The sequence below is a fragment of the Rhincodon typus genome, chromosome 19 (genome assembly GCF_021869965.1).
Source record: "Rhincodon typus isolate 14 chromosome 19, sRhiTyp1.1, whole genome shotgun sequence".
Lineage (NCBI taxonomy): Eukaryota > Metazoa > Chordata > Chondrichthyes > Orectolobiformes > Rhincodontidae > Rhincodon > Rhincodon typus.
Window position 1 is genome coordinate 55,625,100 of NC_063350.1, and position 14,813 is coordinate 55,639,912.

The window sequence follows — 14,813 nt, forward strand, 5'->3', positions numbered from 1 at the left end:
ACTCACTAGGAACACACACAAATAACCAGCGCAGCAGACACCATTAAGCATAAACTGAGCAGGTACTCTACTTGGACTTCCCTTTCTTAATCTGTGATGCACTGAGGACTGTTGCCCTGATGTATTTCGGGCTGAGGTGAATTAACCCAACACAGATTAACGACTAAACATGGGAATTAGGTGTCCCTGGTCTGCACAGGTCAGCTACTCTTTCCCTTAACCAGGAGAGGATCTGGGGTCCTTATCTTTGTGTCGTGCTCCCACATTACAACTGACTTATTCTTTCTTCTAACTGTAGCAGCTGATTGGCCACATCACAAGGAAGGTCAATGTTGACCTGGTCGTCAAAATATTTTCGGATCTCTTTGATTTCCTCTTCCCAGAATTCCTTCTCAACACTGAAGATTTCGTCCATGTTCACGTAGCTGAGACCGTTGAGATTCAGGGCACCATCTGCAGGAATGTAGCCCAAAGGAGACAGTTTGGCACAGTCCTTTCCCTCGATTCTCCGGAACATCCATTCCAGGACTCGACAGTTCTCCCCGAAACCCGGCCACAGGAAGTTGTTCTGCTTGTCTTTGCGGAACCAGTTGACGTGGAAGATCTTGGGGAGTTTCGAGCATGTCCTGTGCTCCATACTGAGCCAGTGTGACAGGTACTTCCCAAAGTTGTAGCCAAAGAAAGGCCGCATGGCGAAAGGGTCATGCATAATGACCTTACCTAAGAAACAATGACAAAAGGAGCAATGAACAACTGGCTCCAAGGTGACAGCAAAAAACCAATTAACAGCACATTAATATGGGGACAAATATGAGCAAGTCAATGTTATCAGATTCCTCACTCCATACCCACTTGTCTCACTTTCCATTGGCTGGGATCTTCCAGTGACAGTTGGAATTTCCTGGAAAGGTGACGTACCTCTCAGTGATGCCCTCAGTCTGGTCCATTGATCACTCACAGTTTGGTATAGATCATGGGTCCCCAAACTCCAGCTTCCTCCGTCAGCCAACCCCCATAGATTTATCTATTGAATTGGACAATTCTTTCTCATTCCACTGGAGCTCTGATCATTCAGATCTAATGTGTTCCCAGCAATACTGGTCTACTCTGTGTCCTAAAGTTCATGAGGTATTCTGTCCCAGTATTATTGGGTTTTTGATGTACTGTGTTCCAGTATTAATGGTATATTTTTTGTTCTAGAATTACTGATCTATTGTGACCTGTTAATACTGGTACACTTTGTGTCCTAGTGTAACTAATCTTGGTGTCCATGCATTCCTCGCATAGTCAGTTTCCACAGGTTACCGATCTGCGATTGTATTACTGGGAAGTATAATCTGTATCCCAACCTTATTTATCTGCTGTGTTCCAGTATGACCACTATTGTCTGTGAACAGAGTTATTAGTCTATTGTGTTACAGTGTAACTGATATAGTGTGTCCCAGTGTTACTGGTATATTCTTTGTGCCAGAGTTCCTGATCTATTGTGTCCCAGTATTACTGGTACTCGCTGTCCCCCAGTGTAACTATCCTGTCCAAGTATTACTGTATACCCTTTGTCTGCAGGTGACTGATCTATTGTGTCCTGGAGTTACTGATTATTGTCCCAGTCTTACTGCTACACAGTGTTCCCCATCATAACTACTCAGTTGTGCCCCAGGGTTAGTGATGTACTCTGTCCCAGGGTTACTCACCTATTGTGTACTAAAATCGATGGTATAGCTTCCTGATCTATTCTGTCCCAGTTTTACTGGTGTACTCTGTTGCTTTCCAGTATGACTGCCATTCTGCTTCTGCAGCAAATCCACACTGACCTTCCAAAGAGCATCCCACACAGATCCCTACCCTATCCTTATAACTCTGTATTTCCCATGGCTAACCCACCTAACCTGCATATCTTTGGACTGTGGGAGGAAACCAGACCACCCAGAGGAAATCCACACAGACACGGGGAGAATGTGCAAACCCTACACAGACAGTCACCCGAGGGATGGGATTGAACCTGGGTCCCTGGCACTGTGAGGCAGCAGTGCTAACCACACAGCCACTGTGACATCCCATGCCATCCTGATCTATTGTATTGCAGCCTTTCAGATACACTTTGAGTCCCAGCTTTATTGATCCATTGTGTGCAAGTTTTTCTGGTAAACTGAGTCCCCCAGCCATCTTGATATTTTATATTCCAGCATTACTGCTTTACACAGCTTCCCAGCTTTACAATAATATCTGGGATAGTGTATCCCAGTGCTGGTATTTTGTTGGGTCCCAATGTTAATGGTATACACTGTGTGCTCTGTGTCCATCATTTACCAAACAATTGGGTCCCAGAATTACTGGTAGACTTTGTGACCAAGTGTTCCTGATTTATTGTGTCCCTGTATATTCTGTGTCCCAAGGTTCCTCATCGTTTGTGTCTCAGTATTACTGGTATACTCTGCGTCCCAGCCCTACTGATTGATTGTGCCCAGTTTTGCTGCTATCAACTGTGTCCCAGAGTTATGAATCTATTAAGCCCTAGTGTAACTGGTATAGAGCATCTCCCAGCATTACTTATCTATGTAACCCTGTATTGCTGTACACTACGTGTCTCATCCTTAAATATCTACTGACTCCCAGTTTTACTGGTATAGTATTCTATCCCATGTTTACTGGTCCAATGTGTCCCATTGTTATTGTTACTGTCCAAGTCCCTGAGATACTGATCTATTGTGTACCAATATTACTCACTGCTACATTCTGTGTCCCAGCCCTACTGTGTCTCAGGATTACTGGTAAAGTTTGTATCACAGCGATACTGATCTACTGGGACACAATAGATCTGTAACTCTGCGACATAGAATATACCAATAATACTGCGATACGGTACATCAGTAAGCCTGGGACACGATAAATCAGGAACCCTGGGGCATAGGGTGTACCATTAATTCTAGGACACACCAGATTTGTTAACCAGGGACAGCTAGTACTATCCATTGTGTTCCAGTATTACAGGTATACTCTCTCTGTGTCCTTGTTTCACTGATCTATTGTATCCCAGTATTACTGGTGTAGACTGTGTTGCAATGAAACTGATCTGCTGTGAACTGGTATTACTGGCTCTGCTGTGGAGTAGGGTTGGGCAAAGTACAAGCAAGTGATGGTGGTAGGAGAGTCGTTAGTTCGGAGCGCAGACAGGCGGTTCTGTGGCCACATTAGAGACTCCAGGATGGTATGTTGCTTTCCTGGTGCCAGGGTCAAGGATGCCTCTGAGTGAGTTGCATGAAATTCTTAAGGGAGTGGGTGAGCAGCTAAAGGTCATTGTGTACCAATGACGTAGGTAACGAAGGGGTATGAGATCCTGCAGAGTGAGTACTGGGAGTTAGCAAAGAGGCTGAAGGCAGGACCACAAGGTATTAATCTCTGGGTTGCTACCAGTGCCACGTGCTAGTGAGGCAAGGGATAGAAAGATAGGACAGATAAATGCGTAGCTAAGGAGCTGGTACAGGGTATAGGGTTTCAGGTTCTTGGATCATTGGGCCCTCTTCTGGAGCAGGGGTGACCTGTAAGAGGGACAGGTTGCACCTAAACTGGAGGGGAACCAATATCCTCGCTGGGAGGTTCACTCGTGCTACTCAGGAGGGTTTAAACTAGAGTGGCAGGGCGCTGGGAACCAGAGCAGCAGGTCAGCAAATGGAGCGATTGAGACGAGAGTAGATGTTAGGACAAGTAAAGAAAGTTTAGACAGAGACAGGTAAATGATGGTACTAATGGGCTGAAGTGTGTTTATTTCAATGCAAGGAGGTAAGGCAGATGAGCATAGAACATGGATCAGTACATGGGACTATGATGTTGTGGCCATTACAGAGACTTGGTTGAAAGAGAGATAGGATTGGCTGCTCAACATTCCAGGGTTTCGATGTTTTAGACGAGACAGAGAGGAAGGTAAAAGAGGTGGAGAAGTTGCATTACTAATCAGGGAAAATGTCACATATGCACTCAGAGAACATACTGGAGGGCTCCTCCACCGAGAAAATAAGGGTAGAAGGGTGTGATCACTCTGATGGGACTATACTATAGGCTTTCTAAAAGCCACTGAGACATTCAGGAATATTATGGAAAGATGCAATAACAGCAGAGTTTTCATAGTGGGTGACTTTAACTTCCCCAATATTGACTGAGACTCTCTTAGAGCAAGAGACTTAGACAGGACGGAATTTGTTAAGTGCATCCAAGAGGGTTTCTTGAAACAGTATGTGGATAGTCCAACTAGAGGAGGGGCCATACTGGACCTTGTATTGGCTAATCAGCCTGGCCAGGTGACTGACCTTTCAGTGGGACAGCATTTTGGAATCAGTGATCACAACGCCTTAAGTTTTAAGATAGTCATGAATTAGGATAAGTTAGGGCCTTGTGGAAAGGTACTAAATTGGGGGACGGCAAGTTACGTCAGTGTTAGACAGGAGCTAGGGAGAGTTAATTGGGAGAAGCTGTTATCGGTCAAGTCCGCATTTGACATGTGGGAACTGTTTAAAGACCTACTGATCCAAGTTCAGGACCAGCATGTTCCAATAAGGAGGAAGGACAAGGATGGCTAGGTCAAGGGACTGTTGGATAATGAGTGAGGTCGTGAACTTAGTCAAAATGGTAAAAGAAGCAAATGTAAAGTTTAGGAAGCTAAACTCAATCAGGGCCCATGAAGAATATACAGAAAGCAGGGAAGAACTGAAGCAGACAATTAGGAGAGCAAAGAGGGGCCATGAAATGACCTTGGCAAGTAGGGTCCCAGTTTTGCTGGGTCAAGAATTACTGGTATAAGCTGTGTCCACACGTTACCTGCGTATTGTGTCCCAGCATTACTGATATACTCTATGCTCCTGCATTTTTGATCTCTTGTATCCAGTATTACTGGTATATTCTGTGTCCCAGTATTATTGATTTATTGTGTTCCAGTATGACTGTACACACTATGTTCCAGGGTCACTGATCTATTGACTCCCTGCATTATTGTTACTACCTGTGTACCTGGGATACTAATTTACTGGTATCAGTAATACTGTATATTCTGTATCCCAAGGTCACTGAGCTAATGTGTCTCAAAAATACTGGTATACTCTGTGTCCCCAGAGTTACTGATATATTGTATCCCAGTGTTACTGGTATACTCTGTGTTCCAGCCTTACCGAGATATTGTGTCCCAGCATTGATGCTTTACACTGTGTTACATTTTTATAATATTATCTGGGATACCTGTGTCCCCAAGGTTACTGATCCATTGTGCCCAGTATTACTGGCATTACAGATTTATTGTGTCCCAGCATAAATCAGTAAAACAGAGGCACTAGCTATACAATAAAAATGGGACACAATATATTAGTAACAATTGGGACACAGAGTGGAATTGGGACACATTAGATCAGTAATCCTCGGACAAAGAACTTCTTCAGTTCTGAGGAAGGGTCACCGGACCTGAAACATTAATTCTGATTTCTCTTCACAGATGCTGCCAGACCTGCTGAGCTTTTCCAGCAATTTCTGTTTTTGTTACTGATGTACTCTTTGTCCGAGGTTTACTGACCTAATGTATCCCGGTTGTGGTCTGTGTCCCAGGTGTTACTGATGCATCATGTCCCATTTTTACTGTATAGTCTGTGTCCCTGTTTCACTGATTTATAGTATTCCAGTATTACTGGTATATTGTGTGTCTTAGGGTTCTTGATCTATTGTGTATAGACTGTGCCACAGGTTTATTGATGTATTATGTCTCAATATTAATGGTATAGTCTATCTCCCTGGTGTGCTGATCTATTGTACCCCAGTATTATCTTGTATAATTTGTGTTCATTTTACTGATTTATTTTGTCCCAGTATTAATGGTATACTTTATGTCCCAGCATTACTGAGCTATTCTATCCTGGTATTACTGGTATACATTGTTCTGTGATCCTCCCCGCATTGTTACCGTGTTCTGTGTTCCCTGCCCATCCAGTATTGGTGTATTCTGTGTCCTGGTGTCAAAGTGTTTCAGGTCCCATGGTTACTGGGTCCCAGGTCCCAGTGTTATCCACATACCTTTGTGCTCTGCTGCGGCTGTAGCCTCTGATCTCATGGATGCTCCAACATAAACTCCATGCTGCCAGTTAAAAGCTTCATAAACCAGAGGGACGCCTGCATTAGAATGACAGAAATGTCTGAAATAACAAGTGTTGGTATATAAAAGATTCAGATAGTGCATTTTGCTCTGAAGACAAAGAAAACATTTTGGAAAATATGCGTCCAGGTCAATTAGAGGACCAGAGGGATCTGGATATGCAAATAGTAGTGTTACAGTTTAACAAGTCATAAAAGGAAACAAGGTATTGGGATTAATTTCTAAAGGGTCAGAACTGAAAAGCAAAGAAGTTCTGTTAAACGTGGAGAGGATTGGTTGGACTACATTTTGAATATTGTGCACACTTCCAGTGTCCATTTTAAGGAAAGAACAGAGAGGGTGCAAAAAGCTTGTAATGAGCATGAGACCAGAACTGAGAGGTTGGAGCTGTCAGGGAAGATTGAATTGTTCGGGGTTGTTTTGTCTAGAAAATAGAAGACAAATGGTCTCCACATAGAGGCCTTTAAGGTTATGAAAGTGCTTGACAGAGTGATGTAAAGATGGCTCTATAGCTAAGTTTAATCAATAGATCATAATGACAAACAAATCTAATCATGAATTCTTTACCTAGAGGATTGCCAACTTACTATGGCAAGGAATTATTGACGTGAATGTGCATTTCAGAGAAGTATAGAAGTAGACCACGGTGGAAAGGTTTATGTTGATACGGTGAGGCTGGTGTGAAATGAAAGCAAGCTCACTTGGAGAATAGACCCTGATGTGGAGGTGGGCCGAATGGCCTGTTCTAAGTACTAAGCTGTACTATGTCACTACTACGTAACAACTTATTGTTTTTCTCTTGTATTTGTTCATGGGATGTGGGTGTCTCTGGTTAGACCAGCACTTATTGCCCATCTTTAATTACCCAGAGGGCAATCAAGTGGCAACCACATTGTTGTGGGTCTGGAGTCACTTGTAGGACAGACCAGGTAAGGACGGCAGATTTTCATCTGAAAAGAACATTAATGAAGCAGATGGGTATCTCCTGTACAAGTATTCACTACATAATTCACAAGTCCATTTTAACACCGTTACCTAGTTGACCCACTTTCAGACTTTTACTGAAGGTCTGCTGCAAGAGTTTCTGAACTCACTGAGAAGCCGTCCTATACAATACTAGTGCAGTTAGGAATCTGTGTCTAATGCTTAATTCTGGTGCTCTACAGTTTAGACTATTGTACCTTTTGGTCTCCGTCCTCCGAAGATAATTGCTTCAATGGGAACCCCTTCAGGAGACTCCCAATTTGGGTCAATGATTGGACACTGTCTGGCAGGAGTACAGAACCTGGAGTTGGGGTGTGCACATGGTTCTCCATCGCCAGGACTCCATATTTTGTTTTTCCATGAAGTCACTGTGATGCCGGGGGGCAGAGTTTCATCAATTCCCTCCCAGTAAACACCCCCATCGCTGGTTTCTGCCACGTTGGTGAAGATGGTGTTCTTGCTGATGGTTTGCATTGCATTTGGATTTGTCTTGTTAGATGTCCCAGGAGCTACACCAAAGAAGCCATTTTCTGGGTTGATTGCTCTCAGTTTACCTGTGGGAGGGCCCAATAAATGAATGTATTAATAAACTCATCAGACTATCACCAGACAATACAAAGCAGATACTTCCTCAACTAATTATTTTATGACTGCCCTAGTGCATTCGAAGTGAACTGACCTTGCTCATCGAACTTCAGCCAGGCGATATCATCTCCCACACACTCGACTTTCCAACCGGGTAATGTCGGATTCATCATGGCCAAGTTTGTTTTTCCGCAAGCACTAGGGAACGCAGCAGCAATGTACTTCTTCTGGCCTTTGGGGTTGGTTACTCCCATGATCTGGGGAGGGAGAGAAGCTGATGAGGAAATGTTATCTATGCACTTACCCAGGTTTAAATTCTAATCTGTAACTGTTACGCCTGCAGTTTGACAAGGACATGCAGCATAGAACAGCCAGTGTCCATGTGTGTAGCCTTTCGAAATTTTTAATCAACCCTCCCAGCCAGAGGTCAGGACATTACCACTAAACCACAAGATCCCTTTTTCTCAGCCTTTACGTTACTGATACACTAAAATTACCACAATACCACCCCTCCACAGTCTGCTGACTTAGGTTGAACAATGTATATTATGTGTACTATTGAGAATATCCTCACTGTCACATCTTAATGATGCTCGGCAATCTCACTTTATAGAATACTTCTAAATGACTCCAGTAAAACACACAAAACATTTAAGTTAACCTAAATTTCAGACATTATTAGTCTCCATGTCAGACTGAGAAACATTACTGATTGTTGGAGCTCAGTGTGAAAAGAAAGATTTGAATTTTACAATTCGTTACTTCAGGGTGACACAACGCGCTTTATAGCAAGTCACGGACATTTGAAATGTATTCACTGAATTTTGTCTGAAATGTGGCAGTCAATATGGTGCAGAAGTTGTCCCATAAACAGTGACAATACCAACTCAATATTTTTAGTGATGTTATTCAAGGAACATATCTTAACCAGAATACCAGGGAAGAAACTTCAAAATAGTGGTGTGGGACTTTTTAATAGCCACATGAGAGAACAGATGGGTCTTCAATTTAAAATCTCATCCTGAAGGCACCAACCCCAGTGATGTTATGTTCTTTTAGTGCTGCATTGGATTGTCAACATGGATAAAGTTCCCAACTTTCTTCAGTGTGACTTAGATTTGTGACCTCTAATTCAGAGAGCAGAGAGCTAACGAAGGTCGCTCCTTCAAGCCCAGTTTTAAATACGAAATTCACACTATTACAGTTTGTTTGTGTCACAGGGAAGTGGTCATTACTGAAAGGCCACATATCCAGTAGAGGGTTAACTCCTCTATGTGCTTACCAGCATGTGTTCAGCAAGCCAGCCCTCTTCTTCAGCAATCCTGGAGGCAATGCGCAGAGCAAAGCACTTCTTTCCCAGCAGTGAGTTACCTCCATAACCACTCCCGAATGAAATAATCTCCCTGCGCTGAGGGATGTGGGCGACCAGTGTCAGCTCAGGATTGCAGGCCCAGTTATTGACCAGTGGTTCTAAATACAGAGACAGATTGTCACCCAACGGCTCAATGCAAAACTGTTGGATTGCAGAATAAAACTCTTCTCTCCTTCCCTCTCCTGCCCCCAGATAGTGACAACTAATCTAAAGATGCTGAAACCAAACTCACTCTTTAGTGGTAAAGGGCATCCAACTGAATGAAGGCATTTGACAAACTGGCCATTGCCCAGGGTCTCCAGTACAGCCGATCCCATGCGAGTCATGATCCTCATGCTTGCCACAACGTAAGGTGAATCTGTCAACTGGATCCCGATCTTGGACAAAGGTGAACCCACAGGTCCCATGCTGAATGGAATCAGGTACATTGTACGGCCTAGAGATTAACAGCAAGAGTATTAGAAGAGTATTAATCTTGAGATTATTCTGGGATAGAATTTGCTTGATGTTTAAATCTTAATGAATTCAACGAGCTCAGGTGTAGTGACAATCATTGCTGCCTGTGTCAGCATTCACACAATTACAGGAGAAATAACAAATAGCAATGCAAGAACAGATTAGGAAACTGCAAGAGTGGAGTTTAGAACTTCTATCTGTAAACCAAACACCAAACTCACTCGCAACTATCATTTATGCAGCATGTACTATGAGACACTGAGGGGTGAGTGGGGGATAAAAGTTCCTGTCATTTTGGCTGCCTTTCTGGCTGGTCTCATGCTGACCATGTAACCTCCGTCAATTTTCATAAAAACTATGCGGTTCACTAATGTCCTTTGGGGAAGGAAGCCTGCCAACTTGGCCTGTAAAAGTAGAGTTGACTTTGAACTGCCCCTTGAACGATTAGGAATTGAGAAAGGATGCTAGTCCAGGCAGTGCCACTCACATCCCATGAACAAATATCTGTTTGAAAATCTCCAGCGTCTGCATCATCTGTTCCAGTTGCTGTCTTTCGTTTGCTGTCACTGCACTGCTATAGTTAGGACAGCTGACTGGTACAGTTGGGTACTTTGTTAGAAGTTATCACAGCTATTAGCAAAAGATCTGAACCCTCCTGTGTAGTTACTGGTGTGTCAGGTATGGTGCAGGCTGAGAAGGAGCTGACAGGAATGGGTGAATAGCTTCAGTGTCCACACTGAGGATTCATTATCTGACAATGTCACTACACCATCATTGAGTGCTAACTCATCATTTAGTGTGCAGAAAGAATAATTAAGAAATATCCCAGACTGATTTAATGTCTGTACCTTTCATACATTCTGGAAAACGTAAAGTGAATGCCTTTTCAAACTCCTTCTCTGACAGCCAGCGCCCGAGCTGGCTGACCCCACTCTTTGGTATGGGAATGGTATCTCTCTGTTCAGGGGTCACAATTACGGTTTTACTCTCCACACGAGCAACGTCTCTGGGGTCTGTGCGAGCCAACCAGCTGGAAATGGAAACAAAATAGAACAAGTTCAGTCACAAGATTCCTGCACTCAAGCAAATCAACCTTATTACAATTCAACAACACATCACTGCAATGTGTGCTGAATTGGGATGAAAGGCTGAAGCTTAAAAAAGCTACTTCCTGTGTTCAATCTGTCAATGCTCTGAAAGTCCTGAAAGAACACTAGCTTTTCACTGTATTTCGGTACACATGACAATAAATCAATCTGTAAGAAACCCTGCTTTCAGGTTAGACTGTGTGTGTGGTAGGGCCAATGAACTTTTATTCTGGCTTTGCCTCTTCCACATGTTGGGAAATGTGGCAAGATGAGTAGCTGCTGGAAAGGCAGCCTGCTCCAGTGAAGATCAACTTTTGCTTCCCATCAATGAGTTTTCATTACTTTTAATTCTAAGTCAGGGTTTGCAGACTATGAACAGGTAGCAAACAAACTGACTGTATCTCATCCAGGCATTATGAACAGCCATTAGTGAATGGAAGTGCCATACTGGTAGAACAGTAATACTACTCTGAGCCTGGCCCTGATGCATGTTGGTGGGAGTTTGTGGAGATTCATTACTCTTTATGTAACCAAATTATACCTGATGTGGGAATATTTGTTACTGATGCAAAAACAAACGTCAAAAGTGGAAAATTGTATACCTAAAATTGAGAAGCACAATAAAATTTCACCTAAATATATAGACTTGGAGAGAGAAAGCTGCTCACCAGTTCTGATACTTGGTTAAGCGTTTGATTATCCCTTGCTCTTCCATCAGGCACAGAAGCTGCCTGTTCTCTTCTTCACTCCCATCACAGATGTGGACCTTGTCTGGTTGACATAACTTCGCACTTTGTTCAACAAAGTCTCTCACTGCAGGGCTCAAGGCATTCAGATCTCCCTGAACCACATTCAGAGGGTGTTGGGGAAGGCACTGGAGTTGAGGGGACATCTCTTCTCCCAAAAATACATTAGTAACAGGCTGTAAAACAATCATAACATCACTGCTTGGTGTACTCAGTGTGAACTTATGCCTTGTCACTGAGCAGCCCACTGAGTGGGAATTTCATTTCCAGTGATCAGCCTGCTTATATTTTCTGGTGTGTGATATTGTGATACTTTGTATACATTATATTTGTGCAATACGTACAAAAACTCATTCAGTGAGTCATTCAAATGCAAATTAAGGTTCTGCACATTCTGTTTTTGAAAAATTGCAATGGATTCTTGAATACTGAGTGAAAGAACAACAGCACAGCCACTTCCACAACTTGCTCAAGATTATTGACCTTTCTTATTTCAGCTTTTGTGATCTGTGTGTTCATTTAGTATGTATTAGTGTATTCAATCCAGTTTATTTCATTGTCCAGGGGCATTTTTGTGGTGTGACAGATACACACCAGAGCTCATCCCAGTGAAAGATACTTTAGGTATACTTAAGATAGAGTTGCTGTCAAATATTAGATCAGGATCTACAGTACCAGCTTGATCTGATCTGCTGGAGGCTAACCACCAGTGGTCTAATGAGAAGACGCTCTTGTCTTAAACAAGATGCAGTTTATTGCATTAAAGCAACAAGGAAAACATCACATTGGGAAGATAAACATTGTTACTGCAACTGAAGAGACCAGGATTATTTGTTGTCGTTCTCCTTTGAGATCCATAGCCATTCTCCCAGCCGACCCCTTAGGCGCACAATGGCTCAGTGGTTAGCACTGCTGCCTCACAGTGCCAGGAACCTGGGTTCGATTCTGCCCTCAGGTGACCGTGCAAACTCCATACAGACATTCTGCTTGTGTTTGTGTGGATTTCCACCAAGTGCTCCAGTTTCCACCAACACTCCAAAGATGTGCAGGATAGGGTAGATTGCCCACAGTGTCCAGGGATGTGCAGTTTAGGGTGTGTTAGCCATGGGAAATATAGGGTTACAGGGACTGGGTGTATGGGGGTGGGGATGGGTTTGATGCTCTTCAGAGGGTCAGTGTGGACTCAATGGGCTGATATGGCCTGCTCCCACACTGTAGGGATTCTATTATATCATATTGGGTGGAGTTTAATGCTTCCTCAGCTTTAACACATTCAGAACCAAATTACCAAATACCTTGTACAACAGTTGGATTTATATTCCTTCAGCTACAATATGACTGAAATCATGTGGGTATAAATCAACAACTTGCATCCAGATCTCTCTGCAGAATTCCTTGTGCTTGAATCTTTATGTATAAGAAATCAGGAGAGCTAATCTTTCTGATTAACAGCCAGTGATGAAAGGGAGAGGTACATTAAGACCTGGGTGTCCTTGTGCACCAGTTGCTGAAGGTAAGCATGCAGGTGCAGCAGGCAATGAAGAAGGTCAATGGGATGTTGGCCTTCATAGTGAGAGGATTTGAGTACTGGAGCAGGGGATGTCTTGCTGCAACTGTGCAGGGCCTTGGTGAGGCCTCACCTGGAATACTGTGTACAATTTTGGTCAATTTATCTGAAGAAGGGTGCTCTGGCTATGGAGGCACTGCAGCAAAGATTTACCAGACTGATTCCCGAGATGTCAGGACTGATGTATGAAGAGAGATTGGATCAGTTAGGACTATATTCACTGGAGTTTTGAAGAATGAGGTGAGCGCTATAGAAACTTATAACATTCTAACAGGATTAGTTGGGGTAAATGCAGGAGGGATGTTCCTGGTGACTGACTGGGGAGTCCAGAACCAGGGGTCACAATCTAAGGTGAAGGGATGGGCCATTTAGGACTGAGATGAGGAGAAACTTTTTCACTCAGAGAGTGGTGAGCCCGTGGAATTCTCTGCCACAGAAAGCGAATGAGGCCAAAACATTGAATGTTTTCAAAAAAGAGATGGATACAGTATTTAAGGCTAAAAAGATCAAAGGCTATGGGAGAAAGTGGGCACAGGCTACTGAGTTGGATGATCAGCCATGACCATATTGAATGGCAGAGCAGGCTCAAAGGGCGGAATGGATTTCTGTTGTGTGTGTCCTGGCAGCAACATTCCAATGAAAGGTGCCAGTGCACTCCAAAGTGCAGCACTGAAGTGGAGAACCATACTGGAAGTGGAATGTGAGATGTGCTAAGGTGTGGACAGGGCAGTTGGTGCCAATGGAGCATGCCTTAAGACGTTGGTGTTCAAGGCTGGAGGAGCAAACGTGAGCTGGAAGCACCAGGTACCAGCTCAGACTTTCATGCTGAGGGAATTGTAACCACTTAGTTTCTATCCAATAGGTAGGAACATGGGAAACTTCATATCAAAGAGGTGGGATTAGGTAATAATGACATGTAAATACACGCAAATGGTTGCAAATTGTCTTCTTGCTTCTCACTAGTGAGATTTCTGCCTCGTTGTTCAACATTTGGTTGGAAAATGGGACGTTGTGCTCCAGAAGAATCTCATTTCTACTGATCTCACCGAACTTTCTTACCGATACCTACATCGTTCAGGGGCTGGGAAGACTCCATGCTACACTTCTAATAACAAGAATGTTCTCCGGATGTCCTGAGCACCATTTAGTATTTGCCAACATTGTTAAAGCAGATTATCTGGTCATTCTCACATTGTTGTTTTTTAGGAACAGTGTGAGCTATTCTGAGGTTATAAACATATAATGTCAATAAATGTAAATCATCATTTAACTCCAGAAAAGGTCAACAATAACTCCAGTCTGACTAACTCAACCCCATTGCTCTGTGATTACTCCTAAATGCTAAAGTATTAAATCGCAGTTTCCTAATGTACACAATTCTGTGACACTCATCACATCACCATATGTCTTTGTAAGGAATGTGTACTAAAACTATGTCACTCCACCCCCGTGGTGTAATCATAGTGGGCATCTTAACAATCAGAGCAATTGTTAATGCAGTCATTACTCTGACAAAGAGAATGCTCAATGCATACTGACAGCCCTGACTAACCAGGGAATCTCTTCAGTTCTGCTGACACTCTATTGTCCTTAAGACAGTTCATGTTTTGTGTGGTATCTTTCAAAGTATAATTGAGTGTGGGTAGTGACTTATTTTCCTGAGCACTTTCCCTTTCCTCTTTAATATCCTCTTACTGACAGTGACCTCCCAATCTTTCTCTAGAGTTCTGGCTGACTATTATCAACTGCGGTTAGCACTGTTGCCTCACAGTGCCAGGGACCTGGGTTTGATTCCGCTTGACTGTCTGTGTGGAGTTTGCACATTCTCCCTCTGTCTGCGTGGGTTTCTTCTGGGTGCTCCAGTTTCTTTTCCTCCCACAGTTCAAAG

The 14,813-nt window shown here is 43.2% G+C and overlaps 1 protein-coding gene across 1 annotated transcript; it reads right to left on the reverse strand.

Annotated features, from left to right (window-relative positions):
- Positions 1 to 265: 265 nt before the first annotated feature.
- On the reverse strand, positions 266 to 11,505 carry pck1 (phosphoenolpyruvate carboxykinase 1 (soluble)). Its single transcript, XM_048608316.1, has 8 exons — positions 11,281 to 11,505; positions 10,373 to 10,554; positions 9,301 to 9,504; positions 8,979 to 9,166; positions 7,791 to 7,953; positions 7,309 to 7,665; positions 6,049 to 6,144; positions 266 to 720 (listed from the first exon to the last, which is right to left on the reverse strand). The coding sequence occupies exons 1-8, from the start codon at positions 11,502 to 11,504 to the stop codon at positions 266 to 268; spliced, it is 1,869 nt and encodes a 622-aa protein (XP_048464273.1). The 5' UTR covers position 11,505.
- Between the last annotated feature and the right edge of the window lie 3,308 nt (positions 11,506 to 14,813).